Source organism: Loxodonta africana, chromosome 6, assembly GCF_030014295.1.
Source record: "Loxodonta africana isolate mLoxAfr1 chromosome 6, mLoxAfr1.hap2, whole genome shotgun sequence".
In the NCBI taxonomy this organism is placed as follows: Eukaryota; Metazoa; Chordata; class Mammalia; order Proboscidea; family Elephantidae; genus Loxodonta; species Loxodonta africana.
Window position 1 is genome coordinate 107,815,628 of NC_087347.1, and position 15,454 is coordinate 107,831,081.

The following is a 15,454-nucleotide window of genomic DNA, read 5'->3' on the forward strand; positions in this document are numbered from 1 at the left end:
AAGTGTCCAGTACAGGCTCTGTTCTACAGTCTTAGACAGGAAGGGGTGATTGGTGTATATACCGGTATCTGTTTGCAGCAGGGGGTCACTTTCTGAACAATGCAGGGGGCTGAGAACTGACCCCTGAGTGTCTCTGAGGAAAGCACGTCCCTGTTCCCTAGAGTGTGCAGGTGGGTGCGTTCTGCAGACAGACCATGGACACCCAAAGTTTTTGATTGTAAGGACTAGGAGGTACCAGTTATCTTTGGACCCCTGTCGTGGGTGGCTGGGTGACGTGAGTGGAGCTACCAGTCTTTAGGTCCCTGATGTGGGTAGGTGAGGGCCTTGTTTAATAGGTGAAGTAATTTCAAACATCAAACACCCACCTCTAGACCACACAGCTGGAACATCGGAGTCTGCCAACAAAGGCCTATTCTCCTAAAATAGGCCCACACAGGTCTATGCAGAAGGGAAAGGTTTCAAAGTCCATGGACCATTTATGCCTGGACAGGATCTGCTTCTGTCCCGAGCTCCCCCAGTTAGTAAAAGGAGCTGGCAAATTATCTTTTCCCCAATTGCAAATTTTTGCCTTCTCCAAGGCCAGGAGGTTGGGTGTAGACACCCAACAAGGCCTATCTCTGGCCTTGGAAATTCAGCCACTGAAACCGGCTTGGGGGTGGGGGAGCATGGTAAAATATATGCAAGTACTTAGCTTTTGCCAAAGGCGCCATTCTTCTCAGGTTCTGGAGGTGTGAGTAGGCTGTGTGGCTGGCTGGTTCTTCCTGAGGAAACTGCAGCCAAAGACTAGTACCAGCCTGCCGCTGCTGCTCTGGGAATGGTGCCTGAGGTTTCCCCGTGATTCTGGTCTGGTAACTCTTCTCCGCTTCTGTATGGTCTCTTCCTCCCCCTGCCTTTCAGTTCGTTTTCTATGCTTGCCTTTGAAGCTCAGTGCTCCCAGCTTCTCACAAATATACTTGTTTCACCGTTTTTTCGGTTCTTTGTTGTAAAGAGGGCTTACTGGAAGCATCTGTCTATTCTGCCATAGTGGCTCCACCTCCTACTTCTCTCACAAGCTTTTAAGACCCTAGACACCATTCATCAAAGTAGGATATAGAACATTTTCTTTTTAAACCATGTTATACCAATTGAACTAGATGTCCCCAAGACTAAGGTCCCCAGCCCTCAGTCTAGTAATTCAGTCCCTCAGAAGTATAGATGTGTCAATGAAGCTTCTATGACTTTTCCTTGGTCAAGTTGTGCTGACTTCCCCACCATTGTGTACTGTCTTACACTTCACCAAAGCTACCACTTACCTATTATCTAGTTAGTTTTTTTTTTTTTTTCTCAACCTCCCTCATAACTATCCAAGATTGATTCTTTCTGTGTGTAAGCCTTTTCATGAGTTTTTAAAATAGTGGTCACATACAGTATTTATAGGATGAATATGCCTAGGTTCCCCAAATTCCTGGTCTCATCTGCCCCTACTGATAGATTCTTGATCAACTTCTGTGTGCCCCATATACTTGTTTTCCAATAAGGTTTGACATCTTGAATGTGAGCTGACCATGATTCCAAAAGAATGAGTTCTAGTTAGCATATTGGATGTATTGGAATAATCTATTTCCTTCAAGCTATTAGCTTTGACACTGGACAGTTATTGATTGTGTATTTTTGCATGAAAATTCAGAACTAATGATATTGGACATAAACTAAAACCAAACCCATTGCCGTTGAGTAGATTCTGATAGTGATCCTGAAGAACAGAGTAGAACTGCCAGATAGGGCTTCCAAGTCTATAATCTTCATAGAAGCAGATTGCCCCATCTTTCTCCCACGGAGTGGCTGGTGGGTTCAAACCATTGACTTTTTGGTTAGCATCTGACTGCTTAACCATTGCGCCACCAGAGCTTCTATAACATTGATCAAGTCCCTCAACAACTGAAAGCAATTTCTATCAAACTACTCTCAAATTGCTTACAACAAGTGCTGGACTGAAAACAGGCAATTTAAGTAATATATCTCATAAAAAGTGAGATAATCCTTCAACTTTCACCAACAGTTTTACACATTCCTCATAAAATTAATTTACTTAGTCCACTGCTGTAACTTCAACCACTATTTATTAATGATTATGTACAAATGAGCATTGACATAAGTTCTGGTATAGGTTTTAACAGAAATAGAGAATGCCATCTTTGAAAAGATGCTCATAACTAGTGACTAAAAGAATAAAAGAAAGAGAAAAAGAAATAAACAAGAAACAAAGGAAGGGAAAAAATAAACTCTGGATCTAGATTTTTTTTTTTTAGGTGTATTATTTGCAGGGTTATTTGTGCTTAAATATAAAAAATCTTGTGAGTTTATTGTGTTTTTGCAGATAGCAATTTTGAGGCACTTTATATATGAGTGCCATTATCTCTTTTTTAAGTATGTGGAAAGAGTAGTGAATAATGCACACCCATCAATTAACCCCAGAACATTAGAGCAGTTATTTTAATGGTCCAAATCCTCTGGTAGAAACTCAAAAAGTACAGTGCTGTTATTGCTGTCATTAGTTTATCAGACACAGAAAATGTTTTGTATATTATAGAGATAACTGACTCCTTTTTCCAGGGCTCTTATTTCTTGGAAAAAGAAAAGCAAGAAGCCTAAAAACTTATGTGTGTGTGTGTATATATATATATATATATATATATATAATCGATAGCTAATATTCAGTATAATTAGAACTATAAGAATTTGTGGCTTTATAAGCATGTAACACTATATAGGAGAAAGGGGAACGATGGGGAGGAAGTTGAGTACAGCACATTTTCAAAAATTAAGAGACCTGGAGTTATAAACCAATCCCTGTAATGACAGCCATGCACCGCATAATGCCCATTTGGGCAATGTCCAACCACATATATGTCCACAGTCCCATAAGGTTATAATAGACTTACGTACAACCTGTGGTTACAAACCAACCCCCATAAAGCCTGTTATATTAAAAATTTGATGTGATACAATGGTTCATAATAACAAACGGGTACTACTTTGCAATGCATATCAAAACATTATTATTATTGTGTTATGTTAAAGATGTTTTAATGTATCTAGAAGTGTTTCATTTTTTTTATGCATAGAAAGGTACACTATATACTCTGTACCTAGACAAACATTTGATTAACTGACCTTAAGGGTACCTATCTGTTCAGATTTATGTACAAATTCAACTTAAAGACAGATTTAGGAAAGGAACTCATCCATAATCTGGGGACTGCCTGTATATAATGTGGTGTTCACACAATGCCCAAATCACATAACGTCCTATTTCACAGACTGTATCGTGGACATTAAGCAACACATGACTGTACTTATCTCTATGATCCTATGCAAAGCACTTTATGTCTCTAAATTTCTACTATAATTTAATAATCCTATGATCCAAGGTGGAGACAAGATAGAACTTCATCATGACAGCACAGAGGCCAAGATTAGCTCAGAGTTTATTTTCATTTGGAGAAATTTACCACTGCATTTTGAATTTGATTGATTAATTGATTTTTTTAATTTTAGCATCACTTGAAGTAAACATGTTTTTCTCTTCCTTTGTTAACTCTCTGGTTAGCAGAAACACGATAGTATAGTTATTTAGCAGTCTTAACACATCCCCTGACTGTAAAAATAGCTTGGAGTCAGAGTCTGACCTCTTCTAACTTCACAAGGGGGAAGAAAAAAAAATCAGCATCCCAAGGCTGATTCCTGTGAGGCAGACTTCAGACATGCTTCCTCTCTCTGCCATCTTTACCAATTCTGGCACCAACCATCCCTCCCACAGCACTCTCTACTTCTCTGCTGGGTTTGATAGTTCATTGCAATGGCCACACAGAACTCACAGACAAAACTCATGATTATGAGGTTTATTAGGGAAGTAACAGGTTACAGTTTATGCTCAGGAACACTCAGGATACAGTTCTTCCAGCAGGACAGCCTCTTTTCAGCTGTGTTCGCAGGCATGCCTCTCTCTGGCCCTGAGCCTCTGCCCAAAGTCACTCAGCTTCCTCAACAGATGGGCTGGGAAGTCTACTGCTTGGTCTCCTGCTGGTTTTTCCTGCCACCTCTTCTCTCTGTCTTCAGGGTTACAGCTCACTCTCCCTCTCAGTCTCCTGGTACAAAGAGCTTCTCAGCACCAGAATCCTGGGTCCAAAGGACGTGCTCTTCGCTCCTGGCTATTCTCCCTTGGTGGTGTTGGGATCTTCTCTCTGGCCTATAATTGGCTCTCTTTTAAGGCAAAATGGACCAATCCCCTTGGTGGGCCACAATTGCTTTATTTGCACAGTCCCACCCAATTATAAGTTATCTAACCAGTCTTCTGTTCAATTATGCCATTAAGTTTTTCCCAATATTTTGCCCTTGTGTGGTGTTACAAGGAATAATTTAGCATGGTGTTTTGTTTCTTATTCATGAAGATCCATTTCCAAATACATTACTGGAACAAGGACTGCTGGATCAAAGGGTAAATGCGTATTTAATTTTGCTAGGTACAACTGAAATTCCTCTAATAGTAGTTGCAGGAATTGTAGATTTCAGTAAGTGCCTCAGGTGACTATAACGCACAATAAAGTTTGAGAATCACTGTTTTAGAGCATGGAAACTTACTTGTTGGAGTATTAACTCTCTTGCCAGAAAAAATGCACTTGTAGGGGTATATGAATGGTGGCATAGCTGCCAAGTTCTGCATCCCTGAACAGGTGGATGTTGATAGAATTCCTGAAACTCATCCTCATCAAGAAAATCTGGTCTACAAGCAGCTGACATTTCTTAAAATATCTGTTTTGCCAACTAGGTGAGGACAGTTTTCTTTCCCAGCCATCAGCATCTTCATTTGGCCTCTGTAGTCTTGATCCTGCATCTGTGCTTAGAACTACACCAAGAAATTTGTAGAAAGACACTTGTGAGGAAGTTATTGTTTTACAGGACTTTTCCCTTATTTGTCTAAGAATATCTGCCCTTCACAGCTAGGAAAGCATTGAGCAAAGGAATCTTTATCTTTTTACGGTGTGATCATATCTATGTAACAATATGATTTTATCGTAATTGCACTGTTATCACATATTCCATTGCAACAGCAAAATGAGATGTTCACACGAGTATAAACAATAAATAATACAAGAAAGTTGGGCTGTAGTTAAAGTTTCATTTTTTCCACACACTGTTTTTCTCCATTTAGTAAGAATTTAAAATAGAAATTGACAGTTCAGCTAACTGGTAATTAGCATAGCAGTGAACCGGATTTGTTCAGCAGCCCACAACTTCACGGATACTTACCTTAGTCGCTTCTGAGACAACCATCTGTGTTATTTCAGCTCAGAAAAATGCGTTTATAAACCAACAAGACTTCCTTAAGTGCAGAAATTAGGTTATATATTTTGTATACCTCAAAGAGCACCTTATGGCTTCTAACATATTATTGGAAATAGTCTATTGTCCCAAATGAATCAACTATATTGTACATGAGATCTTGACTACTGATATCCTGCAAACTGACCCCTTGAAGTAGCCCTAAGATAGCATAGCCCTTGACCATAAAAAGTAATGTGACAAAATTGTAAAATCCATTCCTCGAATTAAAAGGAATGATACTTTGAGATCTTATGACAGGTAGACTTCTTGAGAAAAACCTAAAGGCACAATATATTCAAGAAACATGTTTTACAAAAATTCTTATTATACTAGAATGCCACTCTCCACACATCCTTGCTCCACTTAATTAATTAATGATCTAGTCTTGTTGACTCAGAACCTGAAATTTTTTTTTTTTTTTAATTGTGCTTTAGATGTAAGTTTGGGGCTGCGGTGGCACAGTGGGTAAGTGTAAGTGTTTGCCTACTAACCAAAAGGTTAGCAGTTTCAATCCACCAGCCACTCTTTGGAAACCCTGTGGGGCAGTTCCCCTCTGTTCTTTAGAGTCACTGTTATAATTGATAGCAATGGGTTTAATTTTTTTTTTTTTTTGATTAGGTGAAAGCTTACAGTTCAATTTAATTTCTCACTCAAAAATTTATACATATAATGTTTTGTGACATTGGTTGACACTCCCCACAATGAGAGAGCATGCTCCCCTTTTCTACCCTGGGTTCCCTGTGCCAGTTCATCCAGGTGCTGTACCTTCTTGCCTTCCTGTCTTGCTTTTAGACAATAGCTGCTCCTTTGGTCTCATATATTTGATTGAACTAAGAAGCACATTCCTCATGTGTGTTATTTTTTGTTCTATAGGCCTGTCTAATCTTTTTCTAAAAGTGGTCTTTGGGAATGGTTTTAGTTCTGGGTTAGCGGAGTGTCTGGGAGCCATAGTTTCTAGGGTGAAATATTTCTTGGGTCTTTTTACTCTTTTCTATTTTTATCCCAAATATTAATGCATAACTGCCAAACTGATATCTCACTATCCAATCACCCAGTATTTCCAGTTCATCCTCCATATAGGGGACAGAGTTATACTTTTTAATTTCAAGTTGATCATATAGATATCCTTCTTCACAGTAAACAAACAAAATTTTGGCTAGATTTCTGAAGTAGATAGTCTAAAGCCCTGAGGAATGCATTCAAGTGCTGTTATAATCTGGCATCTGTAGGTAGCTGGAAGTGAATATTGAGGAGATATTGTTAAACATATAATTTAGCCAGACATATGAATCCCTAAATTTAACAGGAATGATTCACTACTTCCCACAAGCTCAACAAAGGGAACTATATGCAAGAAGAACAATGCAATTAAGCAATGGAGAACAATAATTTATTATTAGATATTAATTTGGATCCAAAGTGAAATTCCAACGAGCTATGCTGGATAATATGGATAACTTACTTTCCTATGCTAGAAAGATCTTATTAATATTATTTGCCTCTTTAACTTAATTTTAAGTCTGAGTCTAAGATTTTATTACTCCAATATGAAGTCCATCTAGTGTCTTCCAAAGGCTAGATGATAGTGAGAAGGCATAAACCCTAATTGTGATTAAGTTATTGCTTTTGACTTTAGAATATTTAATTTTATTAGCAACTTTCTTTTTTAAAAAAATCCATCAATTAATATGCTTACACAGTTCATCAAGAAACATTTACTCAAAGCATACCACGTGTTAATGAATGTTTGAAATAGACATACACATCAGCCTCCATACATGTAATATGTATGTGTGTGTGTATATATAGACAGAGAAAGAGAAAGTCAGACAGAGAACCCACAATAGCAAGCACATGGGTAAGTTCTGAACATACAATGTTTAGAAAAACGTACAAGGTCTCTGGCTTCTAGTTACACTCTGCTTAGGGGACATTTTAAACACTTTCTCAAGTTCATGTGTCCATATGCAAGAAAATTAGTGGTAAATAAATTACAGAATACCATGAGATTATATCAGGAAGACATAATTGATATTAGAAAAACAGGAAGATGTCCCTCACATATTGATATTTAAGTTGAAAACTAAAGCCAAGCTTGGAATAGCATGACAGAAATTACTTTTCAGGCTGAAAGACAGGATATGTGATGGGCAGAAAGCAAGAAAATGCTTGGGTTGTTTGAAGAACTGAAATATGGCCAAGGTATTAGAATTATATTGGGAGGGGTGAGGGGTGCCACTAGATGAAGCGGGAGAGGTCAGAGGTCAGTTTATGCTCACCGTTGTTAGTAATGTTAACAATAGGAGACTTTATTGTAATTACTATCAGCACTTCTAACTTTGGCTGCAGTGAGTAGGATGATTTAAAAGAAGCAAGAAACAGGGATGAGGGATAAACTCTCAGGTAAGCGATGATGCGAACTTGGTTTATTGAAAAGGAATAGAGAATAAAAGAAATAGATTTGAAATATACTTTAAGATAGAATTGGTGGGATGAGATGATGAAGCGGAAGTAGATGATAAGGTAGAAAGTATGCAGAGTAGGTGAATGGCTTCCGGAATGAGTCATGGGATAGAAGGAGGCTGTATTTGCTAAAATGGGGGAAAAAAAAGAATAATTTTGGAAAGAAAGATCAGGAGTTCAATATTGAGTATGTTAGGCCTAAAAGCACAAGTATAGAAAAGACATCTGTATTTATGAGTTAGGAACTCAGAAGAGAGGTTATTAAAATATTTGGGTTTTTATAATATTAATGAAAATCATGGCAACTTTCAAGATTGTTTATGAAAAATTTAGAGGTTCCAAGGTTGAGCCTGAGGAACCCCAAATTCAGGATCCCGAACCTGATATAGAAAGGAGAGGTGCAAAATTGACTGAGAAGTTGTCAGCCAGGTTGGAAGAAAACCAAGAGAGTGGTGTTCAGTATTGATATGCTGCTTCCTTTACACTGTCACAGGAGACTGCAACAAAGATTTCAGATGCATTTATTTATGCCAAATGATGTTTCTTTGAATGTAACTCTTACGGACTGAATTGTGTTCTCCCAAAATGTGTGTTAACTTGGCTAGGCCATGATTCCCAGTATCGTGTGTCTGTCCTCCGTTTTGTGATCTAATTATCCTGTATGTTGTAAATCCTAACCTCTATGATGTTAATGAGACAAGATTAGACAGAGGCAGTTATGTTAATGAGGCAGGACACAGTCTACAGGATTAGCTTGTATCTTGAATCAATCTCTTTTGAGATATAAAAGAGAGAAGCAAGCAGAGAGGAGGGAGACATCCTTTTCACCAAAAGAAGAGCCAGGGGCAGAGTGTGTCCTTTGGACCAGGTTCCCTGGGCTGAGAAACTCCTAGACCAGGGGAAAATTGATGACAAGGACATTGCCCCAGAGCCAACAGAGACAGAAAGCCTTCACCTGGAACTGGTGCCCTGAATTTGGACTTCTAGTCTCCTGAACTGTGAGAGAACAAATTCCTGTTTGATAAAGTCACCCACTTGTGGTATTTCTGGTATAGCAGCACTAGGTAACTAAGCCAGTGACCAAGTGGTAAGATGGGGCTATATGAATGTTACACATAATTATTATAAAATGATTCCTTTATATTTGAGTTTAAATTTCAATTTAAAATATTTCCTAAAGTAGTATGATTTTTGCCTGTTCAATTTTTCTAGAATAAGAACATTCTGATTCATAAAATAGAACATTAAACAGTGTGGTGGTTTAGTTATGGCATTTTAGTTTCAAGCTATAGAAACCCACTAAAGGTAGCTCAAGTGGATAGAGGTGTCCATGACCTAAGGACAGGAAGCAGAGCTGGACTTCATGTAGCCCAAAGAATTCATCACTCAAGCACTCATGGTTCTTTCATCCTTAATCTCTGACTCATGGTTTCCCCACTTCTATACAAATGCTCCAGTATTCTTTCTCACTCTTCCTCTGCCTGCTCACTTTAGCCACAGTTAGCACAGACATCAGTAGATGGGCTCACACCTCTTGGTTCAGATTATTGAGAGGAAGAGTCCCAGTGACTCATTTCAGGGTGTGATTTGATTTCCTTGCATCATATGCTTGCCCTTGTTATAATTATCTGTGACCAGGAAGGAGAGGGGGATTATGTTCCCTCTCAGGAACACTAATTGGGAGGGCAGGTTTAGGTAAATAACAACATTGAGATGGGCAGACACATTGACTGACATAGCTAATGCATGTACATTTTTGAAGGAATCATTAGTGGGGATGTATAGAGTAGACAGCTGAGAGTGGAAGTCTGTATGTCAAGTTTAATTTGTGTGTGCCTATATATGAACTGAAAACCAAGTACAAGAGAGATTTTTCAGGCAACAAAATCAAAAACCCCAAACAAGTAAAAAGCAATAAATAGCTGTCTTGAACAGTCTTGGCTAGGCAGAGAAAATAGTTTGTTTATCATCCACATCCCTTAAGTAGCAGGAGGCAATAGAATTTGAATATAAACTTCTTACTCCAAAGTCTCATTATTCTTTCAGATTTGCAATTGCATAGTAGAATTGCAATATTGAAAGTTTAGTATACCTACTTTAATTCTGAATATACTCTAATTACTCTATGTAATGTAAAAAATTGCTTTCCTCTTCAATTTTGTCTATGCAATGAAAGAAAAAAAAATTTCATTGCTATTGATGCTATTTCAGAAACACTAAATGATTATAAAAACAAGAATATAAAGTGAAGTTCCTAACATAATCCTTTCTAAGGAAAATAGGTCTCGGATTCCTAAAATGTAAAGAAATGTGTTTATCTACATTATCATGTGACTAATAAACACGTGTTTGTCAGCTCCTTAACAGGACAGTGATATTTGAACTCTGGTAATATATGGACCCCTAGCTTTCTCTCTCATCCCCTGATTAATATCTTGCTATGCAACTTCTTTTTTAAAAACATAAAATCAATGACAGGCCATTTTATTATGAAAACTTCTTGAAAATTTCTAAATTCCATCATGATATTATTTGCCATAATCAAAATGCAAGGGATACAAGGATGGTGTCACATAACCAGGGTTAACTCTGCAGTTAAAGGACACTGACAAAGCTCTGATGCGTTTAAATTTACTTTTTGTGCTTTTGGATTAACATACAGAAGCAACATTTAAAATGACTATCACAGGCAAAAGCAAGTCTTATTTTTATCAGCTGAAAAAGAAAAAAAAAACAAATAAACATGTTTTAAGATGTCAGTGCGTGTAACAATTGCTTTGCTTTGAAGCACAGGGACGACTGGAGCCATAACTCTGAAAGCACAGTACTCTATCACTGTCTGGGAGTGCTCCCTTTTGTGACTTTTGATTTATGTCAGGCAAGTTTACCAACAATTCTGAAAGTTTCTTACTATCCTCAACTGTATAAAACTTACGTATCTACACTAAAACAGGGCTACTCATGTAATCAACCAAGATGTAAGATAAAATCAATTTCCCACATCTGATGAGGTATGAAGCCAAAATGATAAACTTCCATTTGCTAGAGAGGCAGAACAATAAGAGTGATGAAGTGGGTGGATAATTGAAAGTTCCTTCATGAAGTCATAGTTGAACTTATTTTAGAAATAGAGGTAATAGTTGGAGTACTGTTTTATTTTTCGTATTTCTAAGAGGGGGAACTGAATAGAATGGCATTCAAAAAACAAGTGAAGAATAAAGGATAGCAATCTTAATTTCACCTTTACTGCAGAACGAAAGAACTAATTGATAGCACAAGAAAGAGTAGGAGAGAAGCCATGTCAATACTGCATTTCCGAAGGAATGGGGCATTGGATAAAATCATGAATGGTCTCCACCAACACCATGAGTTTGACACCAGAGTGCTGTATTGGAGCCCCTGAACAGATACACAGGGCAACGCAGGAGGAGGTGGTTCCGGTAGGAGGAATTGCTGAATGGATGACTGAGGATTCTGGAAATTAAGAGGAAAACAGTGAATAGGTTAGAATAAATGGAACCCCATCACGCCATCCTTTTTATAGAATTTCTGGTCACAGGCTTCCCTATGGTTTCTAAGTCCTAGGGGCAGCGACAATTAGTGTAAAACTATTACATTTCAGTTCAAAAAGGATAACGTAAATCTAATTATGAGAAAAATCAGACAAAGACAAACTTGGGATAGTTTTCAAAGCAAATCATTCATAGCTTTTAAAGATATATCAACATCATGATTGACACAGAAAGTCTGAAAAGGCCTTCCTGATTAAAGGAGTTCAGAGAGAAAGGACAATTAAATGCAATGCATGATGTTAGACTGGATTTTGGACCAGAAAAAAAAAAAAAAAATACTTTTTTTTTCCACTATGCTGAGCATTATTGGTCAATAGGAAAAATTCAAATAAGGACTATATGTCTTATTAATGTTGAAAATATTGACTTTGATAGGTGTCCTGTGCTTATGAAGAGAATGTCCTTGTCCTTAGGAGATACACACTGAAGTATGTGAAGGTAAAGAGTTATGAGATCTACAACTCACTGACAAGTGATTCAGAGAGTAAATGACAAAGCAATTGAGGTAAAAAGTTAGCAACTGGTAAATCTAGGTGAAGGGAATAGGAATTCATTGTACTATGCTTACAGCTTTCCTGTAATTGGAAAATTCTTTCCAAATGAAAAGTTAAACAAAAAGCCATGCAATTTGCACTATGACTCTGACATTGGTTAACCTGTAGACTTTCAGCCTCTTTCATCTGTAAAATAGAAGTAGTCTGCCCCTCCTGGCTTGCCAATAATTATGAGGGTCAATGAGATAAGGGTGTTCATAGAGGAATATTTACTTTTTTAAGATATGGATGATTACTTTCCAGAAAAGAGTCGTCTTTTTTTTTTTTTTTTAACCCAGTTACATCCATATCACAAATTCAATTTGGTTAGACTTTATATTAATTAAAAACTTTAGCTTGTGTTTATATATTACAATGCAGCTATGCCTCAAAGAATCCCCTCAAAATTAAGCTCTGTTCCATAACATTTGTGAAGAAATTTTAGACTAAAAGTAAACAATACCAAAGACAAGCAAGCAAACAAAGAAACACCTTTTTTAATCATGTGAGTCTAGGCATTTAATATTTGTAGCTTTATTGCTATTATCCTAGATAATTTTTCTATTTCTTGCAGTTCACTTAGCAGTAAACAAGTTCACCACAGTCAAGATTCTGAAGTCTGGGAAAGTTCAATTCAGTGCAAGGAACACTTTTATGTCCCCACTGGGCACCAGTGCTGGGGGTACAATGACACATTCTTTACTATTTCCCCTTGTTTAGTGTTGCTTCATATACCCGAACTCCTCCTATTCTTTTGGTTTTCCACTTTAAAAGAGCAAAATATTGATGGATTATATATTTACACTTTTTTTTCATATTTTGTCTGAAATTTATTTGGGCAAAAGAGTTACCTCAGCCAGTTTTATTATGACAGAATAAACATGACAATCACTTGCATCATTCCTACAATAGGAGGTCAATATCAATGAAAAACTGAAAGAATACATTTCCTGATCTCCTCCATTATATGACCTGGCTTACTCTTTTCCATTACTTATACGTCTCAAACAGCATTGCCAAAAATTACCAATATTTTAATGTATATCAAATTCAATGATGTCTACTTCAACATCCTTCTTTTTAGTGTTCTGAAGTGATTGACCTAGCCAGCCATCTCAATCTTTTAAATATCTTGAATATTTTCTCCCTTAGACCTCTGTTAAAGCCTGTGTTATCTCTTTGGCCCTAACCTCTGATCTCATTTGATCTTCTTCAACAACATGCCCCCAAAGGATCTTGTCTTAGCATTCTTCTCTTTATTTTCTTTTTGGATCACATCCACTTAAGTCATCTCAAAATGACTTCAGAGAAGTCTCTTTCTCCAGACTCGTCTTTTCTCTTAAACGTCAAGTATAAATGCCTGCTTTATACCACTATTTTCATAGTGTCCCAGAGCGTTCAATTTTCCACATTCAAAGTCAGACTAGCATTACCCTAGCTCCTCTTCACATCTGTGAAGTGGACCAGTCAGAGAATAAAAATTTTAAAGGAGAGGTATGATGGCATGGGGAGAGAAAAAGAGTTTCAAGTAACAAGAATAGTGGGCGGTGTTCTTCAGGAAGTAAGAGAGAAACTGGGTAGTCCTTACAGAAGTGTCACTTGAGGTAACTATTAATAAATTGATTTCCAGGTGAAGGAAGAAGGGGTTCAGGATGTTAACAGGAAGAGGAAAAGAGAAAACGAGAGAAAGAAAGATAGAGTTTGAGTATTTAACAGGACAGTAAAACAGCACCATACCTCCTTTCACTTATTCCTGACTACAATAGAAAGCTCTTCACCTGAATGGAGTTGCTAGAAAAATTTCTAACTTCCAGGGATAAATTTTCTTGCAAGAACATTTGGGAAAATATATATTTGTAATAAAATCTGGCTCACACTATCATATAACAGTATGCATTTGTGTTTAAAAACTTGTCTCCCACAGCAGAAAGAGATAAAGTTTAAATAAACACTTCTTAACTTGGAAGATACCCCATACTGTTAGATAATGCAGAATTGTTGAGAATAGTAACTAAAAACTAATTCTCCAAGTTTGTAAAATCAAATATTCTGTACTCCAGGTAATCTTAATATTGCCCAGTCACTGTAAATAAGATTATTCTTGAAATTGTATTTAAGTGAAAGCAAGATGGCCTTTTATTTACAAATGTAATGTAGTCTCAAGAGTAGGTAATCTTGTTAAAATATTGTCAGGTTAATTGAAATCGATTCGTGTTTACTAAACATAGCGAATACTAATCAAATATTAGATCCAGAGGTGTTGAAGGTACGTTTAAGCCTTTGACAGACACTCTTAGTGCTTCATGGGAGACTTTGTTGTCTCTGAGGTCAACACTCCTTTTCAGCCTTTTCTTTAAAATGTATTAAAAGGCAATGAGGAGAAATGGCCTTTGCCTTTTATAAAATTTTTTGATTTGGGAATATTTGGGATTGGTTTGGGAGAGGGGGTTAGATATACATATATATATATATATATGTATTTTTTTTTTTCCATTGCAACCAACAGCACATTTGCTTTTCTATCTGCTTAATTCCATTCCAGGTTTGTTATTCTCTACCACTCATAGCATCACTGAGCTCCACATAATAGCTTTTATAGGAAACAAACATTACGAGGCAATTTGAAGAGCAGGTTGAAGATAAAGATCTGATGGCTCGCATGCACTGGCCTGGTGACTTGGCTCCCTTCTGAAGCTTCCATCAAATGGGCTCCAAGCAGTCTCCCGTGGTGCATATGCATTGGCTCTATGAGGCTTAAAGAAACATTTCCCCTAATACAAAAACAAACCCACCATAACCATTCTTTCTGGGGAATATTTTACAGTTGTTGTTTAACCTGCTCGCTTATGCCCTGCAATATTCATTAGCAGATTTCTCTGTTTATGGATGATATTATAGGGAAATGGTTATGGGAAGCTAACAGATGTAACCACTGAAATAAATTAGAACAAAACCTTCTATTTTTACAGATGGTTCCATTGAATATGCTTCCCCCCCCACCCCCCCTTTAACATTTAGTTTTCTTTCCACAGAAAACTTTTCTTTACTGACTACGGGAATGTAGCCAAAGTGGAGCGATGTGACATGGATGGGATGAACAGAACCAGGATAATTGATTCAAAGTCAGAGCAGCCAGCTGCACTGGCACTAGACCTCGTCAACAAATTGGTTTACTGGGTAGATCTTTACTTGGACTACGTGGAAGTAGTGGACTATCAAGGAAAAAACAGACATGTTATTATTCAAGGCAGACATGTAAGTACAATATTTGTTAGAAAACACAGCTAATGTAATAAAATAAGTGGTATATAATGAGTAAGACCCAAATTTGCAATGTTGAAAATTTTTTATGAAATCAAACTGAAATGAGTCATAAAAATTGTGGTATATTTCTTACATAGAAGAATTTTCTTTTCAGAATGCATTCCATGGTGTTGGATAAAGTTATCACTCCTTCTCCCTTCTATTAAAACCAAAACACACAAAACACAACCCCAAATAAACACAAACAAGAATAAAAAA

The 15,454-nt window shown here is 37.1% G+C and overlaps 1 protein-coding gene across 1 annotated transcript in view; it reads left to right on the forward strand.

Annotated features, from left to right (window-relative positions):
* LRP1B (LDL receptor related protein 1B) overlaps positions 1-15,454 on the forward strand; it is a 1,749,164-nt gene that overhangs the window by 823,892 nt on the left and 909,818 nt on the right. Inside the window, exon 7 of the mRNA XM_064287257.1 lies at positions 14,965-15,187. Within this exon, the coding sequence (XP_064143327.1) occupies positions 14,965-15,187 (223 nt within the window). The remainder of the gene's footprint in view (positions 1-14,964; positions 15,188-15,454) is intronic.